This window comes from Urocampus carinirostris, chromosome 4 (genome assembly GCF_059441175.1).
Source record: "Urocampus carinirostris isolate Australia breed hairy pipefish chromosome 4, RoL_Ucar_1.0, whole genome shotgun sequence".
Taxonomy (NCBI): Eukaryota; Metazoa; Chordata; class Actinopteri; order Syngnathiformes; family Syngnathidae; genus Urocampus; species Urocampus carinirostris.
The window spans coordinates 28561501-28579407 of NC_142352.1; the positions used below are offsets into that span (position 1 = coordinate 28561501).

The 17907-nt window shown below is 43.4% G+C and overlaps 1 protein-coding gene across 2 annotated transcripts in view; it reads left to right on the top strand.

Moving 5' to 3' along the window:
• Positions 1–12806: 12806 nt before the first annotated feature.
• The window catches only part of wtip (WT1 interacting protein), a 29249-nt gene continuing 24148 nt past the window's right edge, over positions 12807–17907 (top strand). Inside the window, exons 1-2 of one of the 2 annotated variants that reach the window (XM_088334029.1) lie at positions 12807–12843; positions 12922–14341. In XM_088334029.1, coding sequence (XP_088190155.1) covers positions 13087–14341 — 1255 coding nt within the window. In that variant the 5' untranslated portion in view covers positions 12807–12843; positions 12922–13086. Of the gene's footprint in view, positions 14342–17907 lie in introns of both variants that reach the window. The other variant, XM_088334028.1, reaches the window with a different exon arrangement.

Genomic DNA, 17907 nt, shown 5'->3' on the forward strand with positions numbered 1-17907 from the left:
GCTCGGGGACCACATGGTCAAAAATAAACTCTCACGGGGGCTGTACTAGTAGAATATACAGAAAGAAAGAAAGAAAGAAAGAAACTAAGAAAGAAAGATACAAAGATACAAAGGAAGAAAGAAAGAAAGAAAGAAACTAAGAAACTAAGAAAGAAAGATACAAAGGAAGAAAGAAAGAAAGAAAGAAAGAAAGAAAGAAAAAAAGAAAGAAAGAAAGAAAGAAACTAAGAGAGAGACAGAGCAAGAAAGAGAAAGGGAGAAATGGAGATGAACAGAGAGGTAGAAAAAGAAAGAGAGTGATAAGGAGAGAAAAGAAAGGAAAAAGAAAGAAAGAGAAAATAAAGATAGAGACAGACAGAGAAATAGAGAAAGGGGAGAGAGACAAGAGAAAGAAAGAGAGAGAGATGCAAAGGGAGACAAAGAAAGAGGGAAAAGAAAGAGATGTAGAAATACAGGGAGAGAGAAACAGGAAGGTAGAGAGAGAGAGGGAGAGAGAGAGAGAGAGAGAGAGAGAGGAAGAGACTTAAAATAGGGAGACACAAAGAGAGAAACTGAGCTAAGAAAATTAGCTAAGAGGGAGATAGAGATAGAAAGAGAGAGAGGGAGAAAATAAGTGACAAAGAGAGAGGGCAAGGGAAAGAGCGAAAAAGAAAGAATGAGACGGAGACAAACAGAGAGCGAGAAAGAGAGAAAATGAGAGAGGGCGAAAAAAAGAAGAGACACAGACAAAGAGAAAAGGGAAAAAGACAGAAACAGAGCGAGAGAGAGAGAGAGAAAATGAGAAAGAGAGGGACACAGAAAGAGAGAAAGGGGAGAGAGATGGAGAGATCGAAAGAAAGAGAGAGAGAGAGAGGGAGATAGAGAGATGCAAACACGTCATTTATAAAACGGCATCTCTTGTTTTTTTTCATCCTCACCGGAATAGAATTTTCTACGAGTTATATAAACTCCACCACTAGAGGGCAGTAGAGCACAGCCTTTTCTCGCTCCCTCTTAAAATGACACTACTATATTTTCTCGTACTCTAGCCGAATATTTTCAAAATAAAATCATTCCGTCTCAAATGAACGGCACCCTGTCGTAGTTCCAGATTGAACATTCTTTTTAAGTCCTTCCTATTTCAAACAACCTAAAGATGCAGGGATTATTATGAAATACTGTCACTCATTATTCTATTGATTTTAAAGGGCCAGTGAGTAATATTTAGCACCTCCTATTGGTTAAAAAAAAGAACTTCAGTCAAGTTTATTTGTATAGCCCTTTAACACAAGGAGTCTCAAAGGGCTTCACAGGGTCAGGAACGTTTTTGACCCAAAGAGCCATTAAAGTAAAATATTTGAAAAAATATAAAATTGAGAGAGCCACGCCATATATTTCAAGACAAAATTCACCCAAACCACCGTACCCGCACTCCAGACTAAAGCTAAAAGATGATTTGAGGCCCCCACCCTCATATGAAAGTTAAAGGGACAGTGTGTATTATTTTCCCACTAGATGTCCCAGTATTCTGTAATTTACTGTATTGAACTTTCATTTTGTAGTATTTTATAATTTTTCTACAGTAATAGATTTTTGTAGTATATATTTAGTATTTTTTAGTTGTTTTTGCGTAATATTTCTGTAATCATCATTTGTAGTATTGCTGTAGTAATACTGTAATTTTATTTTTGTAGTTTTTATGCAGTTGTATTTTTGTGGTATTTCCATTGTAGAAGCTTTGTAGTATACCTGTAGTATTTTTGTAGTATTACTTGAATTGTACTTTTGTGTTATTTTTGTAATATTTCAGCAATCAGAATTTAGTAATATTTCTGGACTATTTTATAGTATTACTGTACTTTTATTTTGTATTATGTTATTGTATTTCTACGGTGGTATTTTGTAGTATTTCCATAATAGAATTTTTGTAGTATATCCGTATTATTACAGTAGTTTTAATTTTGTAGTATTTTGTAGTATTTTGTAGTATTTTGTAGTATTTTGTAGTATTTATGGAGTCATCATTTTGTGATATTACTGTAGCATTACTTTTGTATTACTGTAGTTTTATTTCTATAATATTTTTGTAGTATTTTTGTAGCATCTTATGGTATTACAGTACTTTTTTGCAGTGTTTAACAGTATTTCTACAGTAATAGAATTTCTGTCGTTTATATGTACTGTAGTATTACTGTAGTCATTATTTTGTAGTATTGCTAGAGTATTACCGTGTATTAAGTTTTATTTTTGTAGTATTTTTGTAGTATTTCTGCAGTATTATCTTTATAGTTTTTCCATTGTAGAATCTATGTAGTATATCTATTGTACTTTTGTAGTATTACTTGGGTTGTATTTTTTTTGGTATTATCATAGTATTTCTGCAATCAAATATTTGTAGTGGTTATGTAGTATTTTTATAGTATTACTGTACATTGAGTTTGTCAAATTTGGTAGTATTTCTGCAGTAGTATTTTTTTAGTATTTCCATAATATCATTTTTGCAGTATATCTGTAGTATTTTTGTACTAATACTGTAGTTGTATTTTGCAGTATTTCTGTTGTAATATTTCTGTAAAAGTAATTTTGTATTATAGTGTTACTGCCGTGGTAGCAATTCTGTAGAAGTATTTTGAAGTATTTCCACACTAGTATCTTTGTAGTATTTCTTTAGTATTTTTTATATAACTGTGAAAGTATTTTTGTAGTATTATAGGTTGCAGGTTCGATTCCCAGCTCCACTAAGGTAAATGTCAAAGTGTCCTTGGGCAAGACACTGAACCACTACTGTCCCTGATTAGCAGGTAGGCGCCTTGCAAGGCCATCACCGCTATCGGTGTGTGAGTGGGTAAATGTAAATGGTCTGCATTTATATAGCACTTTTCAAGTCAATGAAGACCTCCCAAAGCGCTTTACAATGTGCTTTACATTTTACTCATTCACACACACGTACCGATAGTAGCGTCAGCAATGCAAGGCAACTACCTGTTCGACATATAACTTGGATGAGCCAGGAATCAAACCTGCGACCTCTTGATCCCAAGACGAGCGCTTTACCTCCTGAGCTACTTATTAATTTTTCATTTAATGAGTGGCCTGTTAGGTCAGACTGCAGAGGAACATGGCAAGCATATCAAGCATCTAACCCATAACTCAATTATTCTGACCTTGAAAACTCATTCAAGAATTTCCCCGGGTTTCAAGCACCTTTGCTAAATACTACCATTAGGGTTCATTAAAGTGCTTGAAATCCTTAAACGCTTGAATTGTAATGGTTAAGGATAAAAAAGTGCTTGAAATTTGTCTCAACTGCTTGTGAATGCTTGAAATTGTTGTGATGCTGCTGCTGCTAGATCGCTTCAAGTCGTCTAAAGATGATCTTTAGGAACGACATGGAACGCTTCGGTCGTGCTACGAGTTCCGCGAATTCGGATCCAACTGCCCATCGTTGACGGTCCGCGATGAAGGCGGGGCAATGGACCCATAGGTGTTCGGCCGATTCCTCACTCTCCCCACAAAGTCGACAGATGTCGGTGGCCGACTTGCGGAGGAGGAATTGCCAGCGTCGGAGCAGCGGATGGTGGCCGCTCCGAAAGCGGATGAGGTCTGTGCGTTCAGCTTTGGGCAGGGATTGTTCCTCTGTTTTGTAGCACATTCAGGAATGAGCTGAGGCGAGGATGGCTGGGAGCAGTAGGTATGTAGCTACGTGTTATGAGAGCCCTCGTAGTGTGTTGGTCCAGCGGGTGGTTCGGTTGTGGGAGGCTGGAGCCTAGGGAGGCCTCTGCATCGGCTTGTTCATTGCCAGGCAGTCCGCAATGTCCTGGGATCCACAATAGCTGTATTCTTTTCCTCTGGGAGAGGGTCGCAATTAGATGCTGTAGATCGTAGATGTCTGCATCTGTCGAATGCAGGTTACCTAATGCCTCGAGTAGTGAGCGCGAGTCACTGGCGACGGTAGCAGACGTCCAGGGGCGATCTGTAAGTTCGGTCAGCCATTTTATGGCTGCATGCAGGGCCGTCCTCTCGGCTTGGAACGAGCTAGCCCATTTACCAGTCGGTGAGTGCCATCGTCTGATGAGTTAATTCTCTGCAGTATATACCACTATTCCTGCTCCACCATTTTTATAGCCCTCCACAGCTGAACCATCAGTGTAGATGATTAAGTCTGATGTGGGTAAGTCTTTAAAGGCTTGGTTGGCTTTCGTAAGTTGCTGTTCCAGTGGATCCGATTTCTGGGTGTTGGTGAAACGGACCTCTAGTGGTTGGAACTGTAGCCAAGGCGGGGCTCGTCTAGTGGTGTTTAGCATCGGTGAGATTTGTAGGCGTTGCAGTTCGGGGATGACTTTTGATCGCCAATCTCCACGTTGTAGTCTCTGGTGTACTTTAGTTTCCAGTAGGTGTCGCCTGGGGTCTGAGTCAGGCAGGGCTTGCCATTTCTCTGCCATGAGCGTGCTAAGTTGGTCGAAACGGTATTTTATTGGGGGTACTTTGGCTTCATATCGGACGATGTCTGCAGGGGTCGAGTATAGTTGTCTTGTGATTGCCCTGACGGCATGTAATTGGGCAGCTTCCAGTTTATCTAAGCCTGACTGTGCCAACCATGGTGTCCAGGCTGGGGCGGCATATTCTGCTATGCTACGGACTAGCGCGAGGTATAGTGTGCGTAGGTCTTTGGGATACCAGCCCCAGGAGCTTCCACCTACCATTCGGAGGAGGTTTAATTTTCGTCTCATATTAAGTGTGACTTTTTGGGCGTGTGCCCCAAATGTGAGGCGTTGATCATACTGAACTCCCAGGAAAACTGCTTCCTTTGATGTCGGGATAGGAAGGCCATCGATGCGAATGTCAGGCTGCCAATTTGTTTCGGCTGAGTCCAGAGTGAACAGTACCGATTGGCATTTGGCTGTATTAAGATGCAGTAGGGCGCTTTTGCTCCAGGTGATCACCTTCTCCACTTCCCCTTGAACCCTTTGTACTACTTCTTCTTTGCGACGGCCCCGACAGGCAATAGCCAGGTCGTCTGCGTAGACGCTGAGTAATGTGTTGGTGTCGAAGCGGCCTAGTAGGTCGTCGATGTAGATGACGAAGAGGAGCGGTGATAGGACTGAACCTTGTGGTAGGCCTTCTTTGAAGCAGCGAGTGCGGCCGGTGGCTCCGTTAAGTCTGACCTTTGCAATACGATTTGTCAGCCAGGTAGAGACCCACTCGATGAAACGCCGGAAAAGGCCGAGGCGCAGCATCTTGTGAAGTTCGGTTGACTGTGTCGTACGCCTTTGAGAAATCAAACAGTGTTAGGATAGTCCTCTCTCGGGCTTTCGATTGCATACCGTCGCTGATGAATTGTGACAGTCGTAGACATTGGTCTGTGGTGCATCGACCTTTACGGAAGCCTGCTTGCCATGGACTCAAAAGTTCTTGGTCTTCGAGCGTCCAGCTGAGGCGGTTTACAATCATGCGCTCCGTTAGTTCAGATAGAGAGGAGGTGAGGGCGATTGGTCGGTATGAGGACACATCTTTGGGGTCTTTACCCTTTTTAAGGAAGGGTACGATAGTTGCTCTTTGCCACGACTGTGGACACCAGCTCTCTATCCAACTATAATTGATGATGTTGAGGAGGACGGGCATGATTTCATTAGGTAGGTGTCGGAGATGATCGGGGGCCACTTCGTCTGGTCCTCCTGCTTTGCCTGCCTTTATCATTTTGATAGCCGATTGTAGCTCCGGGAGTGTAAAGGGTACTTCCGAAGCCTGCCTAGGTGTTCTTCGTAGGGCATTTAATTGTCTGCGGACCTGCTTTTTCATCACCCTTATTTCTCTGTCCACACTGCAGGCACTGACCTTCGCATACTCTTGGATAAATGCAGAAGCTTTGGCAGAGTCCGAGGTGTACTCTTTGCCGTTGTATATGAGGGAGCGGTTTTCCGGACCACGTTGTGATCCGTTCAGACGTTTAACAAGGCCCCAAGCTTTGTTGGAGTCCTTTGAGAGGCTGATGTCTGCAAGATGTTTCTGCCAGACCGCTCTTTTCTCCCTCTTTGTTCTTTCTGCCACCTCCCTAGATTTGTCCAGCCAGGCTTTCCGGTTGACTTTCAGATTCCTGCGGAGTTTGTTGCGTTCTTTAATAAGTTCGCGTAGTTCGTTAGTCATCCACAGTCTATCCGTTTGGCGTTGAACTTTCATTGGGATAGCGGCTTTTGAGGCTCTTTTGATGCATTCAAGTAGTGAAACGAGTTGGGCCGTGGGTGAGGGTTCGTCCAGCAGTTGTTGTGAGCTTTCTCGTAGCATCGATGTGAAGAGTTCCCAGTTCGCCTTCTTGAAATTTGATCGTACTGTACGGAGCTGTCGCGTGATGTTGATGGTTTGCAACCACTGGATGAGGATTGGGAGGTGATCCGAGCTGAGGGCATTGAGCGGCGACCAGGAGTAGAGTTCGGTCTCATCCAGCCGGACAATGGTGAGATCTGGTACGCTCTGGCCTTCGCCTTGCTGATATCTCGCGAAGCGTGTTGCAGTCCCGTTGTTTAAGTAGACCAGCGAGTTCTCGTGCAACCATTCTTGCACATATTTGCCTCTTGCATCGATTTTGACGAACGGATCCCACTCCGGATGATGTGCGTTGAAGTCGGCACACAGTATGTCAGGGTTGTTCACTAGAAGGTTATCCAGTTCCCTCCCTAGGTTTGACTCATCGTGGTTGTGCTCTGATTTTACTGGCGGGAGATAGGCATTTGTAATGGTGATTTGGCGCTTTTTCCCCAATTTCACGGCTTTAGACATGAATTCCAGCGAGGCTGGGGGGGTTTTATTGCCAACGGAGTATGGAAGATCTCTCTTCACGAAGAAAAGTAAGCCTCCGCTGCGTTTTATTCTCGTACCACTCCCAGATCTGTCCTGTCGAAGTGTTTCATAACCGGTAATTTCAGGCGTTGGGTCTTCTAGGCCAAGTTTTGTTTCTTGTATAGCGGCTATGTCGATTTTGTGTCTGTATAGCAATTGGGTGAGTTCTATCAGCTTTGTTGCAAGGTAGTCGCAATTCCACTGAAGAATTTTCAGGCCTGTTTTCTTGATGAGGTTTGTTGGCTTCAAGACCGCTTGCGGGACTGGTGGGAGTGGGGTCGTATACTTTGAAATATCTTCTTCCCTACATGTCTCACACTTCCATCTGCCTGCATCCCTGAGTTTTTGTAGGGGCGTCCTCGTCTCTTTGGCGCATTGAAGATGGAAGCGCCGATTGCATCCCATACAGATAACTTTGGGCGAGTCGCATGGCGGAGGGGCGCACTACACGTGGGGCAGGTAGCGTTAGCGTTGGTTTGAGGGCGCTGGATAGACGTGTTCGCCGGAGTGGACTGCGTGGTGGTGGGTGGGGCACAGGCCGGGCAGAGCCAGGGTACGTGCCCCACTTGTTGCCTGGGGATGCCTGAGCAGGTGCGATGGGCCGAAGCACCGCAGGCGCAGTTGATCGGTTGAGTGCCTGCTCGGATTTTGGTACTGCAGATTTGACATTTCCTCGCCTGATGTTGACTGTGCTGTTGTGGGGTCTGAGCCGTCTGTGTGACCGCTGGCTGTGCACAGTTACCGCAGGAAAAGCCTTGAGTTCTCTTTGAATATCGAGATAGGCCACTGCAGCTTCTGTGGTACCTTCGGTCGCACGTCCGGCAGATAACCGGCTGGAAGTCGGCGCGGATTGTTTTGGAGCATCCCTGGCATATGGGGCCGGGGTTCTCTTCCACGTCGCCCGCCCTGATGAGGAGGAGCCGGAGATGGTGGGCGGGTCTAGCATCTCCGGGTGCTAGAAAAACGTAGAACCGAAGCGTTCCGTAGCGGGTGGGAGACGCATTCGTCGGCCTTGTGGCCGTCCACAAGACACCTGACATGGAAGTTGCGTTCCTTTTTTGCAATTGTTGTGATGGGTCTCAACAAGTCTGCTTTTAAACAATGCCAACACTGCTCCCTGGTGGTTCACTTTGCCATGAGGTGTGAAGCATATTGTAAAGCACAGGTGCACAAACAGGCGGCCCGCGGGCCATGTCAGGCCCGCTGAGGGATTGAATCCGGCCCGCGAGACAACACTCAGAGAAGCGCAAGAGAAAAACAAGCTGCAGGTTGAAATATGTCAACTTGATGTTGCCAAAGCCAGGTGCCTCTCACAAAGACACTGTACTTGTATTTATTCATATCTCTCTCTCTCTCTCTCTCTCTTTTTTCCATTCCTTTTCTCCCACTCTGTCTCTGTCCTTTTCACTCTCTGTGTCTTTTTCTTTTCCTTTGTTGCTCTTTGTCTCTTTCTCTCTCTGTCTCTTTTAACCTATTTTGCTCTAACTTTCTTTTTTCCTTTTCTTTCTTTTCTCTTTCTCTCTTCATACCCTTCGCTCATTCTTTTCTCTTTTCTCTCCTTCTGTCTTTCTTTCTCTTTGGATTTCTTTTTCCACTCCCTTTCTTTTCCACCTCTCTCACGAATTTTTATCTTTTGTTTTTCACGCTCTCTTTCTTTTTCTTTCTTTGTCCCACACTCTCTCCTTTTCCCTCCCCCTTTCTCTTATTTCTTTATCTCTCTTCTTCTTTCTCTTTAATCTACTAGTCCGGCCCCAGACAGAATGTCTGTTCTATCGTGTGGCCCCCGAGTTAAAATGAGTTTGACACCCCTGTTGTAGAGTGCTTTGGGACTTCTTCCGTGACTTGAAAAGCGCTATATAAATACAGACCTTTTACCATTTAGCAGGGTTGGGTAGGGTTACCGTATTTTCCACACTATAAGGCGCACTGTGTTATAAGGCGCACCTTCAATGAATGATATATTTTAAAACTTTTTCCATACATAAGGCGCACAGCATTATAAGGCGCCATAAGTGTATGCGGGTTTAAGATCAGGTAATTGTGCAATTTTGTAATTGTAATCCTGTGCAGTCCTTCGAGACATTTTGGTGATTAAGGGCTATATAAATAAATGTGACTTTACTTGGCTACAGGAGAGGATGTAGTTACATTATGCAACCATTAGATGGTGCTACGCTAAAGGGAATGTCAACAAAACAGTCAGATAGGTCAGTCAAACTTTATTAATAGATAACAAACAAGCTTTCCACAACTCCATTCACTCCCAAAATGAATAAACAGCTGTTTTATTATTTTCTCTGAGGTAAAGCATTTTCGTGACACATCTGTAACATCTTTGAACAACAGCAAGGCATAACATTTTACTTTTCCTCCATTTAGTCAACACGCAAAAAAACGTCTGATACTGTTATCGTAAATTAAACGTTAGTGCAATCGCAATATAGTGACACTCGTAATGTGCAAAAACAATAAACAAGTGCAAAACAATAACAATGAAGCAATAACATAATAACTAAAATGTAAAACGTAAACAGCTCATCCTCATGCTTCCTCCACTTCCGCACCATCGATTAATTAATGTTAAACTCTCTTGCTGCTGCTCTATTTCCGTGTTCTACTGCGTGACTGATCGCCTTGAGTTTAAACTCTGCGTTGTAAGCGTGTCTCTTAATAGGAGCCATTTCAGGGTCTTTATACAAACGCACAAATAAAAGAGAATCGTTGTTTAATATTTCCCAGGATGCACAGCGCACTTCTTCTTCTACGCGAAAAATGGAGTCGGTGGCTGCTTCTCTTAGTTGCAAGACCTTGCAATTCAATATTGATCCATATAAAAGGCGCACAGGATTATAGGCCGCATAGTCAGCTTTTTAAAAAAAAATCAGATTTTATGTGCGCCTTATAGTGCGGAAAATACAGTACTTTAACTTGATTACTTTCAATTACTTTTGGATTACTCCAATACCAAATATGCTAATAAAAGACAAAAGAAACTAAATATTAATAAAATTATGACTCACAACACGTGGTAAGCTTACTCTCCTGGCTTTGATCTCTTTGATCTCCGGCAAAACTAACATAAAATGCGACAGAAACAAAATGAAAATAAATCCAAACAGCTTGCCAACATCATTTTTGCCGTTCCATGTATTCCGTTACTCCCCATTTTATTCATATTTAGTTTCTTTTGTCTTTTATTAGCATATTTGGTATTGAAGTAATCCAAAATTAATTGAAAGTGATCAAGTTAAAGTAACCCTACCCAACCCTGCCATTCAGCATATTGTTTATCCAATCAGAATGAAGACAAAATAATAAAATCGACCCTGATTCAGGCACTAAACTTGATATTTGTTTTTTTGGTCATTTAAGCTTGCCGTTTTTTTTTTCAGTGAGCCGAGCCGAAGGAGCCGTTTCTTTTGAGTGAGCCGAGCTGAAAAAGCCGAGTCTCTCTCGAGAGAGCCGGAATTCCCATCCCTCGAATCATTGTTCCCGGGCAGCATGAAGCACATTCCAGTGGGGCGCATCCAGTCTCCATCCCCCGCATTCCTTTGGCGCCAACACCATTAGCTTTTTTTGTTCTTTTTAAGTTGAGTTCATTCTTTGATTTCCTAGTTTATTTGTTTTTGCACTGAAACATATCTCTATTCAATTGACATTTTATGGTATGGTGTGTTTTTTTTGGGAATATTGAGTTGCCCGTCTTTTAAGTTGCTGAGTATAAAAAGGCTTCAAGTTTAAATGAGTTTACAGTAAAATAAAAAATAAATGCTGTTATAATTTATTAGAATATTATATCCTTTAGAATTATCTATCCATGTTGTAAATGATCTTTCATTATTATTGGTAATATACCAATTAAGGGGACCTTCTTTTTTTTCGTTTCTTCATCTTTTTTTCTTGTCCTTCTTTTCTTTTTTCTCTCTTTTATCTTCCTTTTCGCCCGTTTTCTAAAAATGTGCATTTTAATCTAATAATCTTAAAAATCCATTGTGTAGCATATTTTTGTCATGTCGGTGTTTGAGAATGTCATGACCAGAACGGAAACAGGACCCAATTGCATTACGTTTCTCAAAAGTTTTATTGAAGGAAAGAGGAGGGGCTGCGCCCACGTTCCGGCGTTCGCTAGGCGCGGGAATCAAATCGTTCTCGTACTCAGTTTGTGATCCGAACACGGAAGTGGATCTTCCGTAGCGAGCAATGGCAATGTCAAGGACAGAAAAAGAGGTCGATAGCCGGGACAGGAGAGCAAAAAACGTGGTCGAGGTCAGAAACGGGTCGTAAGCAGGGACGGGAGAGCAGACGTGGTCAGGATCAAAAATGGGTCGTAAGTCGGGACAGGTGAGTAGACGTGGTCAGAATCAAAATAGGTCGTAGCCGGAGACAGACGAGACAAAAACGGGACAGGTGGGAGTCAGGGTCAAAAAAGGCTTGCCTAGTATACACCGAGGTTCACAGACGGACTGACAACCGGGTATTGACAGGACTGAGTTCAAATAGTGACAGGGAGCCAATCAAGACCCGCGTCGGGTGGCGCCAAATGAGCAAGCACAGCTGAGTCACATCAGTAATCATGACAGAAAAGTAGTCACTAAGAGTTAGAAGAGTTCATAGAATTCAAAGCGGCGATGCATCAAAAAACCTCTGGGAAGTATACAAGAAAACTCACAAATTCCTAGTTTTCCTTATTAAAGTTCACTATGTTTTGTGTATTGTTACTCAATGCATAATCTATTGCAGCCTGGTCACCCTGGAAGGGAGAAAACGACTTGTGAGGACCCTCCTCAAGGTTTCTTTTTTTTCATCATTTTGAGGTTTTGAGTTTTTCCTTGCCGGTATGTTGGTTTGAGAACAGGGGATAGTGTCATTGTGGCCAGTGCAGTCCTTTGAGAGATTTTCTGGGGAAGGGCTATACAAATAAATGTGACTTGACTTCTTCTTTTTCTCTTTTCTTCAGTCGTTTACTTGTCTCTTTCATGCCGTTTATTTTTCATATTATTTCTCTCTCTTTTCCTACTCCACCACCCCTATCTTTCTGGCTTTTTTTTGTGTTTATTCTCACTTTTTTGTTTTCTTCTTTTGTCCCCCCTGAGTTTTGCTTCTTTTTTCCTTAAACAATATATGAGCAATAACTGACTAAAAGAAGCCTAGTACAGTAACCAAAATATGACAAGAAACGACCCCCCCGCCCAAAAAAAACTCTCCTTTTTTTCATAGCATTTTTTTCTTTTCATTTAGTTTTCTCCTCTTTTATTTCTTTTTTCCTAGATTTTTGTTTTTCCTTGTCTTTTTATTCTTTTTCCTTGTTTTTTTTCTCTCATTGTTCTTGTTTACTTTGTTTTTTTGTTATATTTTTGCTTTTCCCCCCACTTTATAAAGTCATTTCGTCCATAGTGTTACATAATCATACCTGTAAACCTGTATGTTTTTGCTGTACAAAGTATGTTTATTATGCATTTTAAGACGTATACGGCGTACAAGAAAATCTGTACGGAAAAACGCAAATTTGTCGATTATGGGTACTATCCGGTATACACCGACTATCACGAAACGGCAAATCAATCAAGTCAAACGAGTTCGCCGCGCTAGCCTCTATCTCGGTGTTGTTTTTTTCGTTGCAAACGAAACGAGCGTTTGATGCTACTGTGCGCATGCGTCTGCCGCTTGGGGATTTCCCATCATGCATCATTCCGGGAAAAAAAATGTCTAAAAGGTGTAAAATTATTTCGTATTTTTAAGGGAAAATACGACAGTTTGTACGGGCATGGAGCCGTGGAGGTTGACAGGTATGCATAATACTTTGCAAAAAAAAGGATTAAAGCAACCAAAACAATCTGAAGAGGCGTTTTGAAGCAGAAAGAGTCAGCTCTTTTAGTGAAGCTAGCCGAAAAAGCCGGTTCTCTAAAAGAGACGGAATTCCTATCACTAGTCCGTTCAGCTCTAGTCCCTGCTCACTTTGTTCTCTGCGTAGGGAGACGGCCGAACTATAACTCCGGAGGTAAAATTCCTCCGCGCAGCGCGCCATTGACTGTAAGGACCTTTCAACTTCACAACAAAAAAACTCAAGTTGACAAACCGACGTGTGGATAAAACGAGTGTTTTTTACAGTGGCTGTGGGAGTGGAAAAAGACGGATATGCTGCTCACGACGACGCAGAAAGCCACCTTTGCGCCGACGCGTTTAGATTTTTTACCGTGTTTTGTGCCTCCCGAATGGACCTCCACTAGTGGTCCGCGCTAACTTGTTTCCGGACTACAAAACTACAACAACAACATGGAGCACTATCAACACGAAGTGGCTCTCCAGATGATGGACGACCTCACCTTGTACGACGCTTACCGCCGCCGGGACGCTGCAGGTAGGGATCCGAAGGCGACGGCGGAGACCGCGATCCGGCAGCAGCATCACACCGTGGAGAACTTCACGTCGGCCAACAAAGTCTACAACGCGGCTCTTGTGCGGCCGGTCCAATGTGGCCGGGCAGTCCCCGTGGATTTCTGCACCCCGCAACGGGAGGGGGTCTACACCGAGGAAAGCTGCTGCAAGTCCGAGGTGGCTCTGCCCTGTTACACCGGCGCCTCAGAGAGGCAACGGCGTTACTCGCTGGAAGTGCACCGGTACAGCACTGGCTCTGCGTTCGACGCCCTCCACAAGCCGTTGCCTCTGCCCGGCAACAGGTGCAACAGTGTTTGCATGGACGGCCGGCACCACAGTCCGCGCTCCAGCCTGGCGTCATCCGTCTCATCCCAGGAGCAGAACAAGCATGCCAGCCCCCGTACCAGCCTGGCGGTTTCGGTGCCCGGACTGGGGCACTGCGAGGGCTCCGGCATCCTGAGCCCGAGGTCCAGCTACGCCAGCACGGCCAGCGACACCAGTAAACAATCCAGCCCCAGGACCAGCCTGAATAGCTGCGACTGCTTCAGCAAGCCCAGCAGCAATCGAACCAGCGGGATCAGCATGGGCTACGACCAGAGGCACGCCAGCCCGAGGTCCAGCACCGCCAGCCAGTACTCCTTTACCACCAGCCCCCGATCCAGCTACTCGGACTCGCGCTATGGAGCTCACACTCGGGACGATTTGGAAGGGCCTGGGGCACTTGTGGCCAGCCCGAGGTCCAGCATCTGCAGCCAGGACGGGAGCGCCAGAGCTCCCGTCTGTGTGCTCAGTCCTCGCTCCAGCATTTCCAGTCACAGTTCAAGGAGCTCCCGCAGCTCCAGAGGATCCATGAGCACTTATCCGGACCTTCAGCTGCCTTCGCCCAGGACTTCCATGCTGGGGGGAAATGACGACTCGCTCCTACAGGAGTTGGGGGACCCTAGCGGGATGCACCCACGCCTCCATGTCCAGGAGATCCCTTTATCACTAGAAGTGAACTCCAAAACTCCCACCGCGGGCCAGCGGTTCAAAATACCTTACCAGGTGACCCCGAACAGAGAAAGTGGGCCCAGCCAGGCGGAGAAGCGACTGGAGGCGCTCACTTTGGAGTTGGAAAAGGAGTTGGAGATGCACATGAAGAAGGAGTACTTTGGTAAGTGTTTGAGTGTTTTATTGTTTGCCAGCAGCGGTAAAATCTTGTGCTTCAAGTTAAACCCAAATTCTTGATCATGTAAAATTGAGGAACATGGTTTTTGCATAACATCTAGCTATATTTTATTTGTATATTCCAGTTATATCTGAGATAACGCATTTTGAAGACAGCAGTCTGGGCTGTGGCGTAATCGAAGGAACAATTGCACCCTAGCAAGACAGTTGCCATATATTATACATTTTAATTAGTTGAAGAAGTTAGAGGTATTTTAAGTGAAAGTTTGGTAGTTTTTGAGGATAATGCCTAGGCGTGTGTCATAGTTTGTTGCAGTAATGGTCCAACAAAGGGCTAAAAGGGGCTAACAGATCCAAAATGTGAGGCAAACTGGGACCGATCAACTTGCCTCGGCAGAAAAATGCCTGGCGGGCCGACCAAAAAAAAAGGCAGTGAGCAGCCAGACTGACCGGTAACCGGTGTAGCAATAAAAGTGAGATTGGCCGGAAATAAACCTAGGGACACTGCAAAACTGGCGCTAACACCAGGCTAGCTGGCCAAACCTACCCACGGTGAGCAGGCAACAAGACACAACCACGAGCAAAAAACAAAAACAAAGCCTTCAGCAGTCCCAATGCTAACGGGGCAATAGCCAGTCAAAATGTCACAAACAGCGACTCACGCAGCAAAAAACTCGACTGAAAAGTCACAATCACCTACCTCTAAACAGAAAAGAATGGTATGCCATCACTGTTCACTACAATCGCTGTCTGTGAGCTGGCATCACATTTTGTGTGGGTAATATTTAGTGCATGCTCGTGGAACAAAAAAAACTTTCATCCAGTAAAAAAACACATCGATTTGAATACTGGGAAAAAGTATGTGATCTATCATAAAAATGTTAATTTATATAAATAAAAAATCATAGGTCGAGAAAATTGTGTATCTTTTTCACCGTGGAATCCTTTACTTGGATTGCCACCATGTTCCTCTGACAGGATGCCGCAACGCTCCGCCATGTATCACTGGCCCTTGTTCAAGTCAGACAACACAGTGCCATCTAGCGGTCAAATATTACACATTTGACCTTTAAATGGATTCACCATTATGAAAGTGTTGTGTTCTTTCAATGATCTCACAGCTCTACAGGAAACAAGCCAAGTGGGTCATCTTTGAGACAAAATCTCTCGAGTGCGCCAGCGTGTGGAATATTTTTCAACATATTTGAATAATTGTGAGGAGGAACACTGAAAGTTCTGTGGCTGAATGAAAAAACATTCTGTATAGGAATACCTTTAAGGGCCGTTAATCTTGGTCATTTAAAGGATCTGTGTTGGAGGAGATGAACCTTCAAAACATGCAGAACTGTGGCCCTGGTGTACCGGATTTGTGCACTCGTGTGTTTGATCTACCTCTATGTTTGGGGGGGGTTCAACAACCACCACTTAAGTTGTACTTTGTCCTAAAATTTTAACTTTAGGACTTATGTTTTCACTGCTAAAAAGTAAGTGGATCAATAGTACTTTTCACCTTCTAAAAAAGGCTATATGAGATACCAAGCACAGTAAAGGTAAGATCTTAGGCCCAACCGGTATTTTCAGAGACAGCCCAAATAACCCTTCTTCCTCACAAATAAAATGTGAAAATTTGGCTTTACTTCATGCTTGGTCCCTTAAAACAAGTTAATCGATCGACCTCGGGCTGTTTCGGCTTTTTAATACCCGCGGGCCTGGTCGGGTCGGGCTGGCTTTTTTAGGCCCAATCTTACCTCTAAAGCACAGGTATAAAAGAGTAGAACCAGAGACACGAAGGCACCCAGGGGGGCGTGCGCGTTTGACATCGGAGAACTTTTTTTTTTTTTTAAACTTCCTTTAACTTTCCCAAGTGCAATTGCGCCTCCACTACACTAGGGGAGTAGTGGCGCTCTCATGGCAAAGTGTTTTGCATGCATCCAGCTTGCATATAGCACGGAATAAGAGCATTGAGTATGAGGTGTTGACACGAAGTACAGTGCACCCTTAAGTGGCCCCATGAAAAAATATTCAACACGGACGAGGAAACGGGCAGAGAGAGACCGGGGTAAAGAGACAAACAAAAGTTTTCTCCCAAATTTGAAAGTTCAGACGAGGAAGTTTGGCGTAGCACACGTCAATTTTATGCGACCACAGAGGAAGACAAGATAAGAGCGGCGTGCTTGCTAGGTTAAAAATGTTATAAAAAAAAAAAAAACAACTCTTAAAGACATCACATCCCAATCACGCTTGAGTTTTTTGTCAGCGGAACATCCCGAAAGGCTGAGATTTGCGTTGGATGGAGGTGATGTGCTCCCACCAATATCGAGCTAACATTGTTTTGTCCTTACCAATATTATGTGATGAGTCGGCACGGCAGCTGTGCGAAGTTTGCATGTTCTCCCCGTGCCTACATGGGTTTCCTCCGGGCACTCAGATTTCCTCCCACATTCCAAAATCATGCATGTCAGGTTAATTTGACGGTCCAAATTGTCTTTAAGTCTGAATGAGCAAGTGAATTGTCCGTCTCTGTGTGCCCTGCGACTGGCTGGCAACCAGTTCAGGGTGTACCCTTGCCCACCGCTCGAAGATAGCTGGGATGGGCTCCGGCACCCTCGCGACCCTTGTGAGACTTGGGTTTTTTAAAGATACGGGCCTCACAAATTCCAAGCCTAAATCTACCCCCCTTAGTGTTGATTGTGACTTATGTCAGTAAACCAAGAGAGCGTTGAATCATATTATGGAGCAGGAGCAGACAGTTGCTTGGTTATTCCTCAAAAAATGTGTATTGCAAAACATGCTTATTCATTCATATTGTCTTTGACTAAAACAAATCTGCACTAATTATTTTATATATTTTTGTTTTGAAGTCTTAAATATATTGTGCTCTTAAGTTAATGTTTTTCAGTTTAATGCTTTATTGATTTTATGTCATTTCATTTTTCAGTGTATGTTTTGATAGGTTAGTCAAAAGTGTTTTTATTTTATAGATTTTTATTTTGTTTTTTGAATTTCAAGATGCATTTTAAATATTTTCTGTTACAGTTAATAAAGCTTTTCTTTGTCATAAATTGATCCTTATTTCTTTGTTTTATATTCTCTGATACTTTAATCACGATAGTGATATACAAAGGACAGCAGTGTATGTAAAACAATTTTAAAGACACATTTTCCTGGGTGGGGGTTGTTGAGTGTTAGTCTTAGGGGGGTGCGAGAGGATTTCTTCTTCCGAGGGAGGGCGCGACAGAAAATAATTGAGAAGCCCTGCTTTATTGTAAGATTTACTGAATACATTACTGCCTTTTCAGGGTTAACACAGGCAATGAAAGATCTGTTGTTTTTTTTCAATGCACAAAAAAAATCAGGTTTTCTACAAAAGTATCTTCAATACGATAGTTGTGTCTATCTAAGAATTAGGGCCGGCTACACATTGACATTTGACATGTTTATTTTGTTTAAATAATAGGGCTTGGCTGACTCAAAAGGTTTGTTGGAAATCAAGGTGTCTTTGAAATAGTTAAGAATTGTACTTCAAAATGATTTACGAGTGTACATATACTG